We start from the raw sequence: 19,590 nt of genomic DNA, 5'->3' as shown, positions 1-19,590 counted from the left end.
ATTTATGTGGATTTATTTTGTATCCTGCCACTTTGCTAAAATTCTGAATTATTTCTGATAGCTTTTTAGCAGAGTCTTTGGGGTTCTCTAAGTATACCATCATGTCATCTGCAAAGAGTGATAGTTTGATTTCCTCATTTCCTACTCTAATTCCTTGAATCTCTTTCTCGGCTCTTATTGCCGAGGCTAGCGTTTCTAGTACTATATTGAATAGTAATGGTGATAGTGGGCAACCTTGTTTCACTCCTGATCTTACTGGGAAAGGTTCCAGTTTATTTCTATTGCATATTATTCTTACTGATGGTCGGAAATATATGCTCCTGATTATTTTAAGGAATAGTCCATTTATTCCTATACTCTCAAAGCGTTTTTAGTAGGAATGTATGTTGGATTTTATCAAATGCTTTTTCTGCATCTATTGAGATGATCATATGGTTTTTATTAATTTGATTATTAATATGGTCAATTATACTAATAGTTTTCCTAATATTAAACCAGCCCTGCATTCCTGGTATAAATCCTACTTGATCATAATGTATTATCCTGGGGATGATTTTCTGAAGTCTTTTTGCTAATATCTTATTTAAGATTTTAGCATCAATATTCATTAAGGAAACTGGTCTATAATTTTCTTTCTCAGTTTTCCATCTACCTGGTTTAGGTATCAGACCATGTCTGTGTCATAAAAGAAGTTTGGTAGGACTCCTTCATCCCCTATTTTTTCAAATAGTTATATAACATTGGGGTTAATTGTTCTTTAAATGTTTGGTAGAATTCACATGTAAATCCATCAGGTCCTGGGGATTTTTTCCTGGGGAGTTGATTAATAGCTTGTTCTATATCTTTTTCTGAAATGGGACTATTTAAGCAATTTATCTCCTCCTCTGTTAATCTAGGAAGCCTATATTTTTGGAGGAAATCATCCATTTCACTTAAATTATCAAATTTATTGGCATAAAGTTGGGCAAAGTAACTCCTTATTATTTCTCTAATTTCCTCTTCATTGGTGGAAAGATTCCCCCTTTTCATTTTTAAGACTAACAATTTGATTTTCCTCTTTCCTTTTTCTGATCAAATTTACCAAAGGTTTATCTATTTTATTGGCTTTTTCATAAAACCAATTCTTGGTTTTATTTATTAATTCAATAGTTTTTTACTTTCAATATTATTGATTTCTCCTTTTAATTTTTGTATTTCAAGTTTGATTTTTGGTTGGGGGTAAGGTAGTTTTCCTTAAAATAATAAGCAGTATTTATCTAAAATGCACAGCAAGCATTATTTTAATGGAGAGAAGTTGGACACATAACTAATTAGATCAGGGGTGAAATAAGGATGCATATTATCACCACTATCATGCAGCATTGTACTAGAAATGTTGGTTTTAGCAATAAGAGAAAAGAAATTAAAGAAATTAGAATAGGCAATAAAGAAATAAAATTATCACTCTTTGCAGATATGATAATATAGAGAATCCTAAAAAATCATCCAAAAACCTACTGAAAAAAATTTGCAGTTTTAGCAAAGTTGTAGGATGTAAAATCAACCCACATAAATCATCATCATTTCTATATATTACTGACAAAGCCCATCAGCAAGAGACAGAAAGAGAAATTCCATTTAAAATTACTGTAGACAAAATAAAATATTTGAGGGTCTACCTGCCAAGACAAATCCAAGAACTATATGAACATAATTAAAAAAACACTTTTCAGACAAATAAAATCAGATCTAAACATTGAAAAAATATTAATTGTTCATGACGAGGCCAAGCTAATATAATAAAAATGACAATTCTGCCTAAATTGCTCCACTTGTTCAGTGCCATACCAATCAAACTGCCACAACATTATTTTATAGAACTAGAAAAAATAATTTAAAAATTCATCTGGAAGAACAAAAGGTCAAGAATAAGAACTCACTATTTGACAAAAATTGTTGAGAAAACTGGAAAACAATAGGTCAGAAAATTGTCATAGAATTATATCTTATACCCCACACCAAAAAAGGTCAAAATGCCAAAATAAAGTCAAAATGCATAAATGATTTGAGCATAAAGGATATTACCATAAACAAATTAGGAGAACAAGGGGTAATTTGCCTATCAGATCTTTGGATGACAGAGGAACTTATGATAAAAAAGCAACTGGAGAACATTAATGAAAGGCAAAATGGACAACTTTGATTACATTAAATTAAAAAGTTTTTCCACAAACAAAACCAATAGAAACAAGATCTTTTTTTTTCTTTTTCTGAGGCTGGGGTTAAGTGACTTGCCCAGGGTCACACAGCTAGGAAGTATTAAGTGTCTGAGACCACATTTGAACTCGGGTCCTCCTGAATTCAGGGCTGGTGCTCTACCCACTGCGCCACCTAACTGCCCCCAGAAACAAGATTAAAAGCAAATTTAAAAATTGGGGGAAAATCTTTAAAGACAGTATTTCTGATAAAGGCCTTATTTCTAAAATATATAAAGAATTGTGTCAAATTTATAAGAATGCAAATCATTCCCCAATTGATAAATGGTCAAAGGATATGAATAGGCAATTTTCAGATGATGAAATTAAAGCCATTTATAGTTATATCAAAAACTGCTCTAAATCATCTTTGATTAGAGAAATGCAAATTAAAACAACCTTGAGATATTACCTCACACCTTTCAGATTGGCCAAGATGAAAGGAAAAGATAAGGATAAATATTAAAGGGGATGTGGGAAAACTGGTACACTAATGCATTGGTTTTTTTTGTTTGTTTGTTTGTTTGTTTTTTTGTTTCTGAGGCTGGGGTTAAGTGACTTGCCGAGGGTCACACAGCTAGGAAGTGTTAAGTGTCTGAGACCAGATTTGAACTCGGGTCCTCCTGAATTCAGGGCTGGTGCTCTATCCACTGCATCACCTAGCTGCCCCTACACTAATGCATTGTTGATGGAGTTGTGAAAGAATACAATCATTCTGGAGAGCAATCTAGGGCTATGCCTAAAGAGCTATAAAACTGTGCATACCTTTTGACCCAGCAATACCACTGGGTGTATATCCCAAGGAAATCATAAAGGAGGGAAAAGGATCCACATGTGCAAAAATGTTTGTAGAAGCTCTTTTTGTGGTAGCAAAGAACTGGAAAAGAAGTGGATGCCTATTAATTGGGGAATGACTAAACTAGCTGTGGTATGTGAAGGTAATGGAATATTATTGTTCTATAAAAAAAGATGAACAAATGATTATAGAAAGGCCTGGAAAGATTTATATGAATTCATGGTGAGTGAAACAAGCAGAAACAGGGATACATTACACATAATAACAGCAAGAATGTGCAATGATCAACTATGAAAGGCTTGGTTCTTCTCAGCATTTCAGGATGCGAAGCAATCCCTATAGACTTTGGACAGAAAATGCCATCTGCATCCAGAAAAAGATCTAAGGAGACTGAATGTAAATCAACACATACCCTGTTCACTTTTTTCTGTTTTGTTTTGTTTTTTAATTTCTCCCATGGTTTTTTCCTTTTGCTCTGATTTTTCTCTCTCAATATGATTCATAAAGCAATATTAAAAATAAACTTACTACAATAAAAAAAAGAAAATATGATTAAAAACAAAACAAAAATAAAAAAATATTTTTAAAGTATGTTTTGATCTGTACTTAGCCTCTATCAATTACCTTCTCTAGAAAAAAGCACAAAAGTTCTTGCTTCTAGTCATATAATAGTTCTTTTTTTTTTCCCCCTGAGGCAATTGGAGTTAAGTGACTTGTCCAGGGTCACACAGATAGGAAGTATTAAGTGTCTGAGACCAAATTTGAACTCAGTTCCTCCTGAATTCAGGGCTGGTACTCCATCCACTGTGCCACCTACCATCCCCTCACAATAGTTCTTAAGAGGGTAAAGCTAGTTTAAACTAAAACCCCACTTCCTATTCTGAGGAATTCAGTTTTCCAAAAGTGTGTGGGGACTTGGGTTCCTATCTACATAACTACATAACTGGGAAAGCAGTGAGTCAAGACAGAAGGTCAGGAAACAGACTGTTACTGAGGTAGGCCTCCATGCTGGGCTGAGCATTTGCTATCCCTGATTTGCCAGGACATAATCCTGTTTTTAGGAAGCTCTCACTATCTCTTTCATTTTGGGCTCTGAGAGAGGACATCTAGAGACCCAGCAGGGCTTTTGTGTGGTTCAATCAAGATTATTAATGCTATGATTTCCACTTAACACTCTTTTGGGTACTTTATTCTTTTTAAAAAATGTTATTTAGTGGAACACAAGGTTGTGTGAGGGTTAATGTTGAAATTTATCCATGCATATGTTTTGAAAATAAAAAGCTTTAATTAAAAAAAAAAAAAAAAACAAAAGAAACACCAGCCTCCTAAAAAACTTTTTTTTATTTAGTATTTTATTTTTCCCCAGTTAACATATAAAAACAATTTTTTACATTCATTTTTAAAACTTTGAAGTCCAAATTCTTTTCCTTCCTCCCTTCCCACTCGCACAGAGAAAACAATTCAATATAGGTTGTGTATGTGCAGTCATGCAAAAACATTTCCATATTAATCATATTGTAAAAGAAAACACAAGCCAAAAACAAACAAACCAAAAAACAAACAAACACTCAAGAAAAATAAAGATAAAAAAAATAATGCTTCAATCTGTCTTCAGATACTACTAGTTCTTCCTCTGGAGAAGGATAACATTTTTCATTATAAGTCCATCAGAGTTGTATTGGTATTGTATTGCCGAGAATAGCTAAATCATTTATAGCTGATCATCTTACAATACATCCAATCATTTCTAAAGTTCTTAAGAGATACCTTGAGAATGTCCTTGTATCACTTTTTCTGACCACCTGGTAAGTTTTCAAAAAAATAATTTTTTTTGGCAAGCTTACATTTGGCATTCAAACAATATGGCTAGGCCAACAGAGTTTTGCTAACTACAGTATAGTTGGAATGCTTTGCAGTTTAGTTAAAGAAAGAACCTCAGTGACTGGTATTTTATCCTGCCAAGTGAGTCTTCTTAAGACAATTCAAATGGAAGCGATTCAGTTTCCTGGCATAGTACTGGTATACCATCCAACTTTCACAGGCACACAACAATGTGGTCAGCACAAAGGCTCTGTAGTTTGATAGTCAATCTAATATTTCTCCTCTTCCACACTTTCCCTTCGGAGACTTCCAAACATTGAGCTAGCTCTGGTAATGCATGTGTCAATCTCATTATCAACCTGGACATCCCTGAAAAGTATACTGCCAAGATAAGATTCATAGCATTCAAAACTCCACCATTTATTGTAACTAATGGTTCCACATATGGATGATGTGGTGCTGGCTGATGGAGGATCTGTGTTTTCTTGATGTTAATTGTTAGGCCCAAATTAACACAAACAGCAGAGAATTGATCCATACTTTGTTGCAGCTCTGCTTTGGAAGCTGCGTTGAGTACACAATCATTTACAAACAAAAAATCATGTGCCCACCATTGTGGTTTTGGCTTGTAGCTTTTTCAAGTTAAAGAATATACTATCAGTGTGGTAGCTGACTTTGATTCTATGTTTATCCTCATTGAAGGTATTTGACAAAATGGCTGAAAACATCATGCTAAAAAGAATGGAAGCAAGCACACAACCTTGTTTCCCTCCATTGGTGACTGGGAAAGATTGAGAGCATTATCCATTGTCCAGAACCCAGACAAGCATACCATCCTGAAATTGACATGTTATATTATATGCCAGCAAAGACTGCTGTGATTGTCATAGGACAATCTATTCCCTTCACCTTTATAAATAGAAGCCTCCTTAAACTCCTGGAGCATAAATTTTTCTTGCCATATAATCTGAAAAATTTCAGTCAGAATTTGTATGAGCAATGGACCCCACCACTAATATCACCACATACATACCTTATAACTCTCAGCTGGAATAGACTCACGATAGATCTGAGGAGTAGACTACCCTTCATTCTTATAATTTGCTTATAATAGCACCCTTTATGTTTAAATCAGGAACTCCAGGACAATTTTCTTTGATTATTTCTTGAATTAATATGTCAAGATCATTTTTCTTGGTCACAACTTTCAAGTAGTACAATTATTCTTATATTTTCTTTTCTTGATCTGTTCTCTAAATCTGTTGTTTTCCTCATAAGATATTTCACATTCTCAGGGGCATCTAGGTGGCACAGTGGATAGAGTACCAGCCCTGACATCAGGAAGACCTAAGTTCAAATGTGTCCTCAGACACTTAACACTTCCTAGCTGTGTGACCCAGGGCAACTCACATAACCCCAAATGCCTCAGGAAAAAAAAAGAAGAAAAAAAAAAAGATGTTTCACATACTGTGCTATTTTTTCATTCTTTTTTATTTTGTTATTTCTTGGTCTCTTTTAGTTTCACTGGCTTTCCTTTGCTCATTTCTTTTTTTTTTTTTTTTCCCCTGAGGCTGGGGTTAAGTGACTTGCCCCGGGTCACACAGCTAGGAAGTGTTAAGTGTCTGAGACCAAATTTGAACTCGAGTCCTCCTGAATTCAGGGCTGGTGCTCTCTCCACTGCATCACCTAGCTGCCCCTCCTTTGCTCATTTCTAATTTTTAGAGAATTATTTTCTTCTTTAAGACTATCTCTTTTTTTAATGGTTAACTTTTTTTTCATAATCTTGTTTTTCTTGGATGGTTCTTATTTTATTTTATTTAGTTTTTCCTCAAACTCTCATTTTGGAAGTCTGTGAGTTCTTCAATAAATTCTTCTTTTTTTACTTCACTGTCCTCTTCTGAAGATGAACCCCAGTCTTCCCTCTTCTGTCTCCCTCTCCCTCTCTCTCTTTTTATTACAGCTTTTTATTTACAAGATATATGTTTGGGTAATTTTTCAGCATTGACTCTTGCAAAGCTTTCTCTTCCAACTTTCCCCCTTCATCCCCCCACCCTTTCCCCTAGATGGCAGGTAGACTAATACATATTAAATATGTTAAAATATATGTTAAAAACATATGTGTATACATATCCATAGTTATTTTGCTGTAAATAGAAATAAAGAAAAATCGGACTTAGAAATAAGGTAAAAATAACCTGAGAAAGAAAACAAAATTCAAGCAGACAAAAACAGAAGGAGTGGAAATGCTATATTGTGGTTCACAATCATTTCCCATAGTTCTGTCGTTGTGTGTAGCCGATTCTCTTCATTATTGAACAACTGGAATTGATTTGGTTCATCTCATTGTTGAAGAAAGCCACATCCGTCAGAATTGATCATCATATAGTATTGTTGTTGAAGTGTATAATGATCTCCTGGTCCTGCTCATTTCACTCAGCATCACTTCATGTAAGTCTCTCCAGGCTTTTCCAAAATCATCCTGCTGGTCATTTCTTACAGAACAGTAATATTCCATAACATTCATATATCACAACTTATTCAGCCATTCTCCAATTGATGGGCATCCATTCAATTTCCAGTTTCTAGCCACTACAAAAAGGGCTGCCACAAACATTTTGGCACATACAGATCCCTTTTCCTTCTTTAAGATCTCTTTGGGGTATAAGCCCAGTAGTAGCACTGCTGGATCAAAGGGTATGCAGTTTGATAACTTTTTTAGCATAGTTCCAAATTACTTTCCAGAATGGTTGGATGCATTCACAATTCCACCAATAATGTATCAAGTGTGCCAGTTTTCCCACATCCCCTCCAACATTCATCAGTATCTTTTTTTGTCATCTTAGCTAATCTGAGAGATGTGTAGTGGTGTGAAGTTCTGTTGTCTCTCAATTATAATCCTTCTCTGGGAGGAGATTTCTTTTCTGTAAATCCTTTTCTCTGTGAACAGGTTTCTTGGGAGGCTTCTGGAGCCTCCAGCCAGAGCGAAGGTAGAATCTTGAATCCTCTTCTTCCTGAATCCTGGCTCTGAATCTCCTCCAGCTTCCCTGAAGTTTTCCTGGAAAGTCTTGTCCTTGACCCAATCTAGACTGCCTCATCCTTCTTCAAGACTGCCTCCTTCCAGACTGCCCTCCTTTTATCCTCCCAGAGAATGGGCTTGTGGGAACTCCTTACAGGCCAATGAGCAAGCTCCTTTTAAAGGTGTAAACTCCTTTAAAGATTTGAACTAAAGGTGTGAACTCTGAGCTAGAGAATTGTTAAGTACCATGTTAAATTAGACAACCGAGTTAGCACCTAGTAATCCTAACATCTCCCTCTTTCTTTCAATTTAGAACATAGAGTGGTCATGACTTTGAAACATAAATCCATCAATATGGGAGGTATTACACATAATTACAAAAGCACATAATAACATAACACATGCTAGAAGTGATATCATAAATAATATGATCAAATAATCATAAATTGATAATTTATACATGTCCATAAGTCCATTGTCCATTAGTTCATATGCCAGAAATCCAAAAATTCCTGCAAGTTTTAAAGTCCTACAATAGTCTTCATCAACAATTTTTCATCTCAAGGAAACCAATGATCTCTGCTGGTTTTCAAGTCCTTTAACAGTCTCATCAGCCATGCTCTTTCAGTGTCAGATGTTTCTTAGATTTCCTTTGTTTTGAGGTTTTTCTTTTTTTCTGTCTCCAGGTGCTTGTTGCCACCCATCTGTTTCCTTCTCTGTCTGTAAAATACAAGCAAACCCTCTCTCCCAGGCAATTAACCTATCTAATTTCCTTCTATTCTTCACTTTCTAAATCTCTTCTCATCATCTGACAATTACATTGGAGCTGTTTGCACTGGACACTGCCCTGTTGGTTTAAAAGGCCTGTATTCTCCCCAAGTGTAATCCATTTCTGCAATCCGATTGCCTTTTGGCTGACTGATCATCAAGTAATCCCTTTCTGCCATGTGATTGCTTTTCTTTTCTTTCTTTCTTTTTTTTTTCCTGAGGCTGGAGTTAAGTGACTTGCCCAGGATCCCACAGCTAGGAAGTGTTAAGTGTCTGAGACCACATTTGAACTCGGGTCTTCCTGAATTCAAGGCTGGTGCTTTATCTACTGTGCCACCTAAGCTGCCCCTTATGTGATTGCTTTTCAGCAGATAGATCATATCAGAGTCCTGACCTTCTAAAGGCTCTTGGGGTGTAACCTCAGCTGCCATCATGCCCCACCTATCTCTTGATTGATATCTTGGAGCTGGGCTCTGCTTTTCATTACCCTGGATCAATCTACATTCTTTACAAGTATGGTGGACTAAGTGTGAAACAATACATACAGTGTTTTCATGTGTTGGATTGGGAGGGGATGAAAAAGGCCCAGGTTGAGAAGTGCAGGTGGCATGTTAATGAAAAAGAGACACAATGAATTATTTTAAGAAGAATACATTTTTCTCCCAATGAGTTGCCAGAATCTTATGAATTCTCTGGTAACAGTGAAGGGGTGGTTCCTGTCTGAAATCTCACTATTTCAACAAATTCTGTTTCTCTTTAATATGAATTTTCTGATGAGTAATAAGGTTAAATCTCCTAGTAAAGCCTTTCCCACACTCATTACATACAAAGGGTTTCTCTCCAGTGTGAATTCTCTGATGTACAGTAAGGCATCCTCTCTCGTTGAAGGCTTTTCCACATTCCTTACATACAAATGGTTTCTCTCCAGTGTGAATTCTCTGATGTACAGTAAGGCATCCTCTCTCACTGAAGGCTTTTCCACATTCATTACATACAAAGGGTTTCTCTCCAGTGTGAATCCTCTGATGTACAGTAAGGCTTCCTTGATGGCTGAAAACTTTTCCACATTCGTTACATTCAAAGGGTCTCTCTCCAGTATGAACTCTGTGGTGAACAGTGAGATTGTACCTCTTCCTATAACATTTCCCACATTGCTTGCATACAAAGGGTTTCTCTCCAGTGTGAATTCTCTGATGTTCAGTAAGGCATCCTTTCTCGTTGAAGGCTTTTCCACATTCATTACATACAAAGGGTTTCTCTCCAGTGTGAGTTCTCTGATGTACAGTAAGGCATCCTCTCTGGCTGAAGGCTTTTCCACATTCATTACATACAAATGGTTTCTCTCCAGTGTGAGTTCTCTGATGTACAGTAAGGCTTCCTTGATGGCTGAAGACTTTTCCACATTTGTTACATTCGAAGGGTCTCTCTCCAGTGTGAATTCTCTGATGTACAATAAGGTGTCCACTCTGGCTGAAGGTTTTTCCACATTCCTTACATAGAAAGGGTTTTTCTCCAGTATGAACTCTCTGATGAACACTGAGAGCGTTCCTCCAATTAAAACCTTTCCCACATTCCTTACACAAAAATGGTTTCTCTCCAGTGTGAGTTCTCTGATGTTCAGTAAGGAAATCTTGATGAGATCCACTGGAGTCTCTGCTCTTGGGATTCGAGGCTCCTTGTTGCTTCTCCAACACAGAGATCAGATCCAGTCTGGAAACAGGAATCCCCACAGAGAAAAGGTTCTGGTAGTTCTCTAGCATCACATTCCTGTGCAGGGCTCTCTGGCTAGGCTCTAGAAGCCTCCACTCCTCACTGGTGAAATCCACGGCCACATCCTGGAAAGTCACCAGTTCCTGAATGGGGGCCGTGAGAAAGCCAGAAGTCAAACCCTCCTTGGGCTCCATCTGCTGCCTGGGGAGGAGCAGAGTCTTCACAGGTCTGGGGGACTTCTCCACTGAACTCACCAATCCTGTCAGTTGAGCTGCTGAGTGTAGGGCTTCAGGTGCAGGGCCTCACTTGAGCAACAAATGTAGTGTACTCTCTTCAGCCCCTAAATTGGGGTGACAATATACTATGCTTTCTAGAGGCCCACACTGGGTGCCTAAAGGTAGTGTCCAGACTAGGTTTCTGAAGGATCTCGGGACCAGCCTTGGTCTTAGTGGAGGAGTGAAGGAGGCAGGAGAGCCACCAGAATGGTCAAAGATGAAGTGTCCTATTTGGGCACCAAAATGTCAAGTCCAGGCTAGCTCCTTCAGAAGGGCTCAGAATCAGCCAGAGTCAGGATAAGCAAAAGTCCTTGCCCCACAATGGGTGCCAAAATGTGAAGTTCTGTTGTCCTCAATTATAATCCTTCTCTGGGAGGAGATTTCTTTTCTGTAAATCCTTTTCTCTGTGAACAGGTTTCTTGGGAGGCTTCTGGAGCCTCCAGCCAGAGTGAAGGTAGAATCTTGAATCCTCTTCTTCCTGAATCCTGGCTCTGAATCTCCTCCAGCTTCCCTGAAGTTTTCCTGGAAAGTCTTATCCTTGACCCAATCTAGACTGCCTTCTCCTTCTTCAAGACTGCCTCCTTCCAGACTGCCCTCCTTTTATCCTCCCAGAGAATGGGCTTGTGGGAACTCCTTACAGGCCAATGAGCAAGCTCCTTTTAAAGGTGTAAACTCCTTTAAAGATTTGAACTAAAGGTGTGAACTCTGAGCTAGAGAATTGTTAAGTACCATGCTAAATTAGACAATCTAGTTAGCACCTAGTAATCCTAACATAGTGGTATCTCAGAGTTGCATTTCTCTGATCAACAGTGATTTGGAGCAGCTTTTCATGTGACTACAAATAGTTTCATTTTCTTCATCTGAAAATTGTCTGTTCATATCCAATTTATCAACTGGAGAATGGCTTGAACTATTATAAATTTGAGTCAATTCTCTATTTATTTTACATATGAGGCCTTTATTAGATCATTTGGATATCAAAATGTTTTTCCAGTGTATTGCTTCCCTTCTACCTTGCCTACATTAGTTTTGTTTGTACAAAAACTTTTAAATTTGATATAATCAAAATTTTCTATTTTGTGATCAATAATGATCTCTAATTCTTCTTTGATCACAAATTCCTTCCTTCTCCACAGATCTGAGAAGTAAACTCATTTGACAAAATGATTTATTTATAATCTCATTCTTTATGCCTATGTCATGAACCCATTTTGATCTTATCATGGTGTACAGTGTTAAGTGTGGGTCAATGCTTAGTTTCTGCCATACTAACTTCCAATTTTCCCAGCAGTTTTTGTCAAACAATGAATTCTTATCCCAAAAGCTAGAGTCTTTGGGTTTGTCAAACACTAGATTATTATAGTTATTGACTATTTTGTCCTGTGAACCTAACCCAGCTACTCTATTTCTTAGCCAATATCAAATGGTTATGGTGACCATTGCTTTACAATATAGTTTTATATCAGGACACCTTCATTTGATTTTTTTTTCATTAGTTCCCTTGAAATTTTTTTTCTAGGTCATCAAAATGGTTTCTTGGGAGTCTGATTGGTATAGCACTAAATAAATAGATTAGTTTAGATAGTATTGTCATCTTTATCATATTCGCTCAACCTATCCAAGAGCACTTAATATTTTTCCAGTTGGTTAGATCTGAACTTGTGTGGAAAGTGTTTTGTATTTTGCTCATTTACTTCCTGACTTTCCCTTGCCAGATAGATTCCCAAATATTTTATACTATCCACAGTTATTTTAAATGGAATTTCTCTTTGTATCTCTAGCTGTTGGATTTTGTTAGTGATATATAAGAATGCTGATGACTTATGTGGGTTTATTTTGTATCCTGCAACTTTTCTAAAGTTGTGGATTATTTCTAATAGAATTTTAGTAGAACATCTGGGGTTCTCTAAGTATACCATTATATCATTTGCAAAAAAAGTGATAATTTGGTTTCCTCATTACCTACTCTAATTCCTTTAATCTCTTTCTTAACTCTTATTGCTGAAGCTAGCATTTCTAATACAATATTGAATAATAATGATGATAGTGGACAACCTTGTTTCACTCCTGATCTTAATGGGAATGCTTCCAGTTTATCCCCATTACATATGATGCTTACTAATGGTTTTAAATATATGCTACTGACAATTTTAAGAAAAAATCCATTTATTCCTATTCTCTCAAATGTTTTTAATAGGAATGGATGTTGGATTTTATCAAATGCTTTTTCTATATTGAGATGATAATATGGTTTTTGTTAATTTGGTTATTGATACAGTTAATTATGCCCTGCATTCCTGGTATAAATCCTACTTGGTCATGATGTATTATCCTGGGAATGATTTTCTGTAATCTTTTTGCTAATATTTTAATTAAGATTTTTGTATCAATATTCATTAGGGAGATTGGTCTATAATTTTCTTTCTCTGTTTTTAACCTACCTGGTTTAGGTATCAGTACATGTCTGTGTCATAAAAGGAATTTGGTAAGACTCCTTCATTCCCTATTTTTTCAAATAACTTATATAACATTGGAGTTAATTGTTCTTTAAATTTTTGGTAGAATTCACCTGTAAATCCATCTGGTCCTGGGGATTTTTTTAAAAGAGAGTTGATTAATAGCTTGTTCTATTTCTTTTTCTAAAATGGGACTATTTAAACAATTTAGTTCCTCCTCTGTTAATCTGGGTAGCCTATATTTACGAAAGTAATCATCTATTTCATTCAGGTTATCAAATTTATTGGCATAAAGTTGGCCAAAGTAACTCCTAATTATTGCTCTAATTTCCTCTTCATTGGTGGAAATTTCTCCCTTTTCATTTTTAAGACTAACAATTTGATTTTCCTCTTTCCTTTTTCTAATCAAATTTACCAAAGGTTTTTCTATTTTGTTGGTTTTTTAATAAAACCAACTCTTAGTTTTATTTATTAATTCAATAGTTTTTTATTTTCAATTTTATCAATTTCTCCTTTTAATTTTAGAATTTCAAGTTTAATATTTGATTGGGTTTTTTTTCCTAGCTTTTTAAGTTGCAAGCCGAATTCATTTGTCTTCTCTTCCTCTATTTTATTTAAGCAAGCCTCTACAGATATAAGATTTCCCCTTATTACCACTTTGGCTGCATTCCACAAATTTTGGTATGTTGTCTCATTATTGTCATTCCTTGGGTGAAATTATTAATTGTGTCTATGATTTGCTGTTCCACCCATTCATTCTTTAGGATGAGATTATTTAGTTTCCAATTACTTTTTTGGTCTATTTACCCCTAGCTTTTTGTTGAATGTAGTTTTTATTGCCTTGTGATCTGAAAAGAATGCATTTACTATTTCTGCCTTTCTGCATTTAGTTTTAATTAATTAATGTCCTAATATATGGTCAATTTTTCTATAGATTCCATGAACTGCTGAGAAGAAAGTGTACTCCTTTCTATCTCCATTCAGTTTTCTCCAAAGATCTATCATACCTAACTTTTCTAATATTCTATTTATCTCTTTAACTTCTTTCTTATTTGTTTTATGGTTTGATTTATCTAATTCTGAAAGTGCAAGGTTGAGATCTTCTACTATTATAGTTTTGCTGTCTATTTCTTCTTGCAATTCTCTTAACTTCTCCTTTAGGAATTTAGATGCTATACCACTTGGTGCATATATGTTTAACAGAGATATTTCTTCACTATCTGTGGTACCCTTTAGCAAGATATAGTTTCCTTCCTTATCCCTTTTAATTAGATCAATTTTTGCTTTTGTTTTGATCTGAGATAAGGATGGCTATCCCTGCTTTTTTTTTTTTTTTTTTTTTTTACTTCACCTGAAACATAAAAGATTCTGCTCCAGCCTTTTACCTTTACTCTGTATGTATCAACCTGCTTTAAATCTGTTTCCTGTAAACAATATATTGTAGGATTCAGGCTTTTGATCCAGTCTGCTATCCACCTCAGCTTTATGAGAGAATTCATTCATTCACATTTATGGTTAGAACTATTAATTTTGTATTTCCTGCCATCTTATTATCCCCAGATTATACTTTTCTTTTTCTTTCCCCTCTTACCCCACTCCCCAGTGTTAAACTTATGAGCACCACTTGCCTCATGCAGCTCTCTCTTTAGAATCCCTCCTTCCCCTTTGAGTCCCTCCCCCTTTCTTATACTTTCCCCTTATTATTTCTGTATTCCTTCTATTTAGCCTACTCTTTTCCTTTTCCCTTTTCCTCTCCCATTTTTTAATGAGGTGAGAGAAGTTTCTCTGTAAACACATTCTCTTTGAGCCTAATCTGGTGAGAGTAAGATTCAAACAATATATTCCTCCTCCTTCCTTAATTCCCTCAGATATGATAGGCTTCATTTGCCTCTTTGTGAGATGCAATTTCCCTCTTTTTACCTCCATTTTTCACTTTTTCTGATACAATCACCTTTCCACTTCTAATTCTTTTTATTAAAAATATTACAATAGTAAAATCAAATTTTAAAGGCACTCGTTATGTATTTATGTATGTCCATAATAGAAATATAGTTCTCAAGAGTTCTTTTTATCTTTTTATGCTTCTCTTGAGTTCTATATTTGGAGGTCAAATTTTTTGTTTAGCTCTGGTTTTTTCATTAGAAATAAATGGAATTCACCTGTTTCATTGAATGTCCATCTTCTTCCCTGGAAGAAAATGCTCAGTTTAACTAGGTTCTTTATTCTTGGCTGCATTCCAAGTTCTTTTGTCTTTCAGAATATCAGATTCCAGGCCCTTCAATCCTTTAATGTAGAAACTTCTAGATCCTGAGTGATCCTTATTGTGGCTCCTTGGTATTTGAATTGTTTTTTGTTTTTTTTTTTCCTAGCTGCTTGTAATATTTTTTCGTTAGTCTGATAGTTCTGAAATTTAGCCAAAATATTCCTTGGAGTTTTTACTTTAGGGGGTCTCTTTCATAAGGTGTTCGATGTATTCTTTCAATGCCTATTTTACCTTCTAATTCTATTATATCTAGACAGTTCTCTTTGATGATTTCCTGAAAAATGGTGTCTAGGCTCTTTTTTTCATCATGGTTTTCAAGAGAGCCCAATAATCCTTAGATTATCTCTCCTAGATGTATTTGCCAGGTCCATTGTTTTTCCAAGTAGATATTTAACAATTTTTTTAAATTTTTTCATTTTGTTTTTTTTTTTTTGGTTTGGCTTGACTGATTCTTGATGTCTCAATGAATCATTCATTTCCGTTGGTTCAGTACTGATTTCTAATGAGTTATTTTCTTTTTCCAATTCACAAATCCTACTTTTCTTTGAGTTTTTTATCTTTTTCAATTCATAAATTCTATTTCCCTGGGAGTTCTTCACCTTTTCCAATTCACATTTTGGGAAGTTATTTTTTCCCCCACTATATCAAATCTTTCTTTTAATGAGTTATATACCTTTTCTATACTCTCTTGCAGAACTTCTCTCTCTTTTCCCTATTTTTCTTCTAGCTCTCTTTTAAAATCTTTTATAATTTCTTCTAGGAAAGCCTTGTGTGATGGGGACCAGGTTATATCCCTCTTTGGGATTTTGTCTGGAGACTGTCTGCTATTAGTCTCCTCAGGGTTGGAAATCTGCTCTCTTTCTGTATAGAAGCTATCTATAGTTAGAGCTCACTTTGCTTTTTTACTCATTTTCCCAGCTTCCTTTACAGAACAGGGACAGATGGACAACAGCTGTCCTGTGAATAGGCTGTGAAGAGCAGTCATCATGTGGAAGTGTGACTGCCCTGTAAGAGCCCCCATGCTGCAGAAGTGCCACTGCCCTGGGAAGAATGCCGAGTTGTGGAATGCGGCTGCGCAGCTGTGCTGTGGTCGTGTTGAGTCACTCCTGGTGCAGGATGGGTGTGGTCACGTCCTGTGAAACTCTGGCGTTTTGGGGTACACTCTACCTTTGGCATTTGTGTAACTTCTCTGCTGATCTACTGCTTTGCAACCAAAGCAGAGCAGCAAACTTGTGGTAGAGTCATCCCTGCAAATTCTCCACCCACAGAGACTGCACTTTGTCCCTGGTCCACTCAGTGTGTGCTAACATCCGTTTTCTGCCTCCCTGCCTGCACTGTCCTCCTCCTGCCTGATTGAGACAGACCTTTTCTGGTGATCTATCAGATTATTTTTTGCTGGTAATTTGTTTTTCTCCCAATATTCGTGGATTCTACCAGTCAAGCACTATTTCAGTAGTGAGGGAGGACTCAGCATGAAGCATATGTCCTCTCTGCCATCTTGGATCCACCCTCCCCCTATTCTCAGAGTAAGTTTCTATGGTTGGGTTCTTTCTCCTTTGCCTGATCATTTTTTTTTTTAAACGAGAACTGTTAGTATAAGCACCTCTTATCCTGGGATTGGGGAAATGGTACCTGAAGGTTCATTTCAATTCTTCTGTCTGACCTGGAACCCCAAACCAAAAGCTCTTGCAAGTGCCATAACCAGCAGCATCCCTGCCCTACTGCTTCTATACTCATCTTTTGGGCTTGTAATGCACTAAAAATTATATTCAACAAAGGGTAATGGAAAGATAGGCTCAAAATTAACTGGAAACCAAAGAATAAGTGGGTCAAAGAACAAATCACAAAAACAATCAATAATTTCAGTAAAAAGAATGACAACAATGAAACAACATGCATGCCAAAATTTCTGAGATCCAGACAAAGCAATAGTTGGAAAAAATTTATTTTTCTAAATTTTCTATATGCAAAATGAAAAAAGGACATCAATAATTAGGTATACAATTCAAAGTCTGTAATTAAGCACCAAATTGAAAATGAAAGGTGAGATTGAAAGTAAAAACAAAACAAAATAAAACCAAAACTCAAAAAACTGCTTAGCCAATAAATAAATCTAGAAGCTGATTTTATGAAATTGAAGCAATCACTAGAAATTATTTAGCCCTATTTTATGCCAATTAAATCTGACAATTTGAGTGAAATTGATGAATATTCTTGAAAATATATATTACTTAGATTAACAGACCAGAAAATAAAAAGCCTAAATATCCCTAGATGTGCAAAAATATTTGTAGCAGCCCTTTTTGTAGTGGCAAGGAACTAGAAACTGAGTGGATGCCCATCAGTTAGAAATGACTGAACAAGTTATGGTATTTGAATGTTATGGAATATTATTGTTCTATAAGAAATGACCAGCAGGCATGGAGAGACTTACATGAACTGATGCTAAGTGAAGTGAGTAGAATTAAGAGAACATTGTACACAGCAACAAGAAGATCATATGATTATCAGTTGTGATGGTTTTGGCTCTTTTCAATAATGAGGTGATTCAAGTCAATTCAAATAGATTTGTGATAGAGAGAATATCTGCATCCATCTGTATTCCCCTGTGGGGACTGATTGTGGCTCACAACACAATATTTTCACCTTTTTTATTGTTGCTAGCTTGACTTTTTTTCTTTCTCATTTTTTTTTTCCCTTTTTGATCTGATTCTTCTTGTGCAGCATGATAGATGTGGAAATATGTATAGAATTGCACATGTTTAACATATATTGGATTACCTGCTGTTTAGGGGGCAGAGTGGGAGGAAAGCAGGGAGAAAAAACCCAAGGTTTTGCAAGGATAAATGTTGAAAATTATCTTTGAATGTATTTTTAAAATAAGACATTATTAAAAATTATTTACTTGCCCTATCAATAAAACTATCAATAAGTTTTTGTGGAGCTAGAAAAAAAATAGCAAATTTTATCTGTAAAAGCAAAAAGTCAAGAATATCAGGGGAATTAATGAATGAAAACAAACATGAAGCAAGATAGCCTAGCTGTACCATATTGTATCAATAAAGTAGTAATCACCAAAATTGTCTTTTACTGGCTAAGAAATAGATTGGTATATCAGAGGAGTACATTAGTCACACAAGACTCATTAGTAAATGACCACGTTAATTTTGTGTTTTATAAGACCACAGCTTTTGGAATAATTGCTCATTATTTAACAAAAAGTATAGAGAAAACTGGAAAATAGTATGGCAGAAACTAGCTACAGATCAGTACCTCATACTGTATACCAAAATAAGATCAAAATGGCTACATATTTTAAACATAAAAAGTAATACCAAAAGTAAATTAGGGGAACAATGAACAGTTTATCTGTCAAATATAAGGAGAAGAGAGGAATTTAAGACCCTACAAGAATACCTTTGACCACTGGCCAGCTGGGGAGATCTTACAACTATCAGATTGAGTAATATGACAAATAAGAAAAGTGATAAATGTTAGAAGGGACATGGGAAAATTGATATACTAATGTGCTGCTGGTGAAGTTGTGAACTGATCCAACCATTTTAAAGAGCAATTTGGAACTATGCCCAAAGAGCTATAAAAATGTGCATACCCTTTTATCCAGTGATATTAATACTGGGTCTGTATATCTCCCAAAAGATGTTAGATACCAATTTATATAAAAATGCTTATAGCACAGCTTTTTTTGTGGGGACAAAGAATTGGAAATTAAGCAGATGTCCATCAGCTAGAGAATGGGTGAACAAGTTGTGGCATATGATTACAATGGAATATTATTGTGATATAAGAAATGATAAACAGGAGAACTTAACAAAAAAATTTGGAAAGATTTAAACTGATTCAAAATAAAGTACAAGAGAAGCTTGTACACAGTAACAGTAACATTTTATGAAGATCAACTAAGAAAGACATTTTCAGTAATACAATAATCCAATTCCAAAGCACTCATGATGAAAAATGCTATTCACCTCTATAGAAAGAACTAATGGAGTCTGAATGCCGATCAAAGCATACTATTTTTCACTTTGCTTCCCCTTCCACATGTCTTCTTTCACAACATGACTAATATGGTAATAAATTCTGCATGATTGAACAATATAACTTATATGAAATTGTTTCTTGTCTCAGAGAAGGTTGAAAGTGGGGGGGTTGAGGGTAGAAAAGAAAGTTTGGAACTCAAAATTAAAAAAAAAAATTGAATGTGAAAATTGTCTACATGTAGCTAAGGGA

At 35.5% G+C, this 19,590-nt stretch overlaps 2 protein-coding genes across 2 annotated transcripts in view; both read right to left on the bottom strand.

Moving 5' to 3' along the window:
- Positions 1 to 19,590, bottom strand: part of PKP2 (plakophilin 2) — a 122,979-nt gene that overhangs the window by 67,771 nt on the left and 35,618 nt on the right. The gene's annotated exons all lie outside the window — the stretch shown is intronic.
- Positions 6,928 to 14,637, bottom strand: LOC141544428 (uncharacterized). The gene has a single exon (XM_074270573.1). It carries the CDS (start codon positions 10,537 to 10,539, stop codon positions 9,367 to 9,369), a length of 1,173 nt encoding a protein of 390 aa, XP_074126674.1. The 5' UTR covers positions 10,540 to 14,637; the 3' UTR covers positions 6,928 to 9,366.

The sequence above is a fragment of the Sminthopsis crassicaudata genome, chromosome 5 (assembly GCF_048593235.1).
Source record: "Sminthopsis crassicaudata isolate SCR6 chromosome 5, ASM4859323v1, whole genome shotgun sequence".
NCBI classification, from domain to species: Eukaryota; Metazoa; Chordata; class Mammalia; order Dasyuromorphia; family Dasyuridae; genus Sminthopsis; species Sminthopsis crassicaudata.
Note: the sequence above shows the minus strand (reverse complement) of the source record. Positions and strands in the feature narration are given on the sequence as shown.

Bases quoted from the DNA above. Each gene is read 5' to 3' on its own strand.
- LOC141544428 (XM_074270573.1), bottom strand. From the start codon at position 10,539: ATGGAGCCCAAGGAGGGTTTGACTTCTGGCTTTCTCACGGCCCCCATT.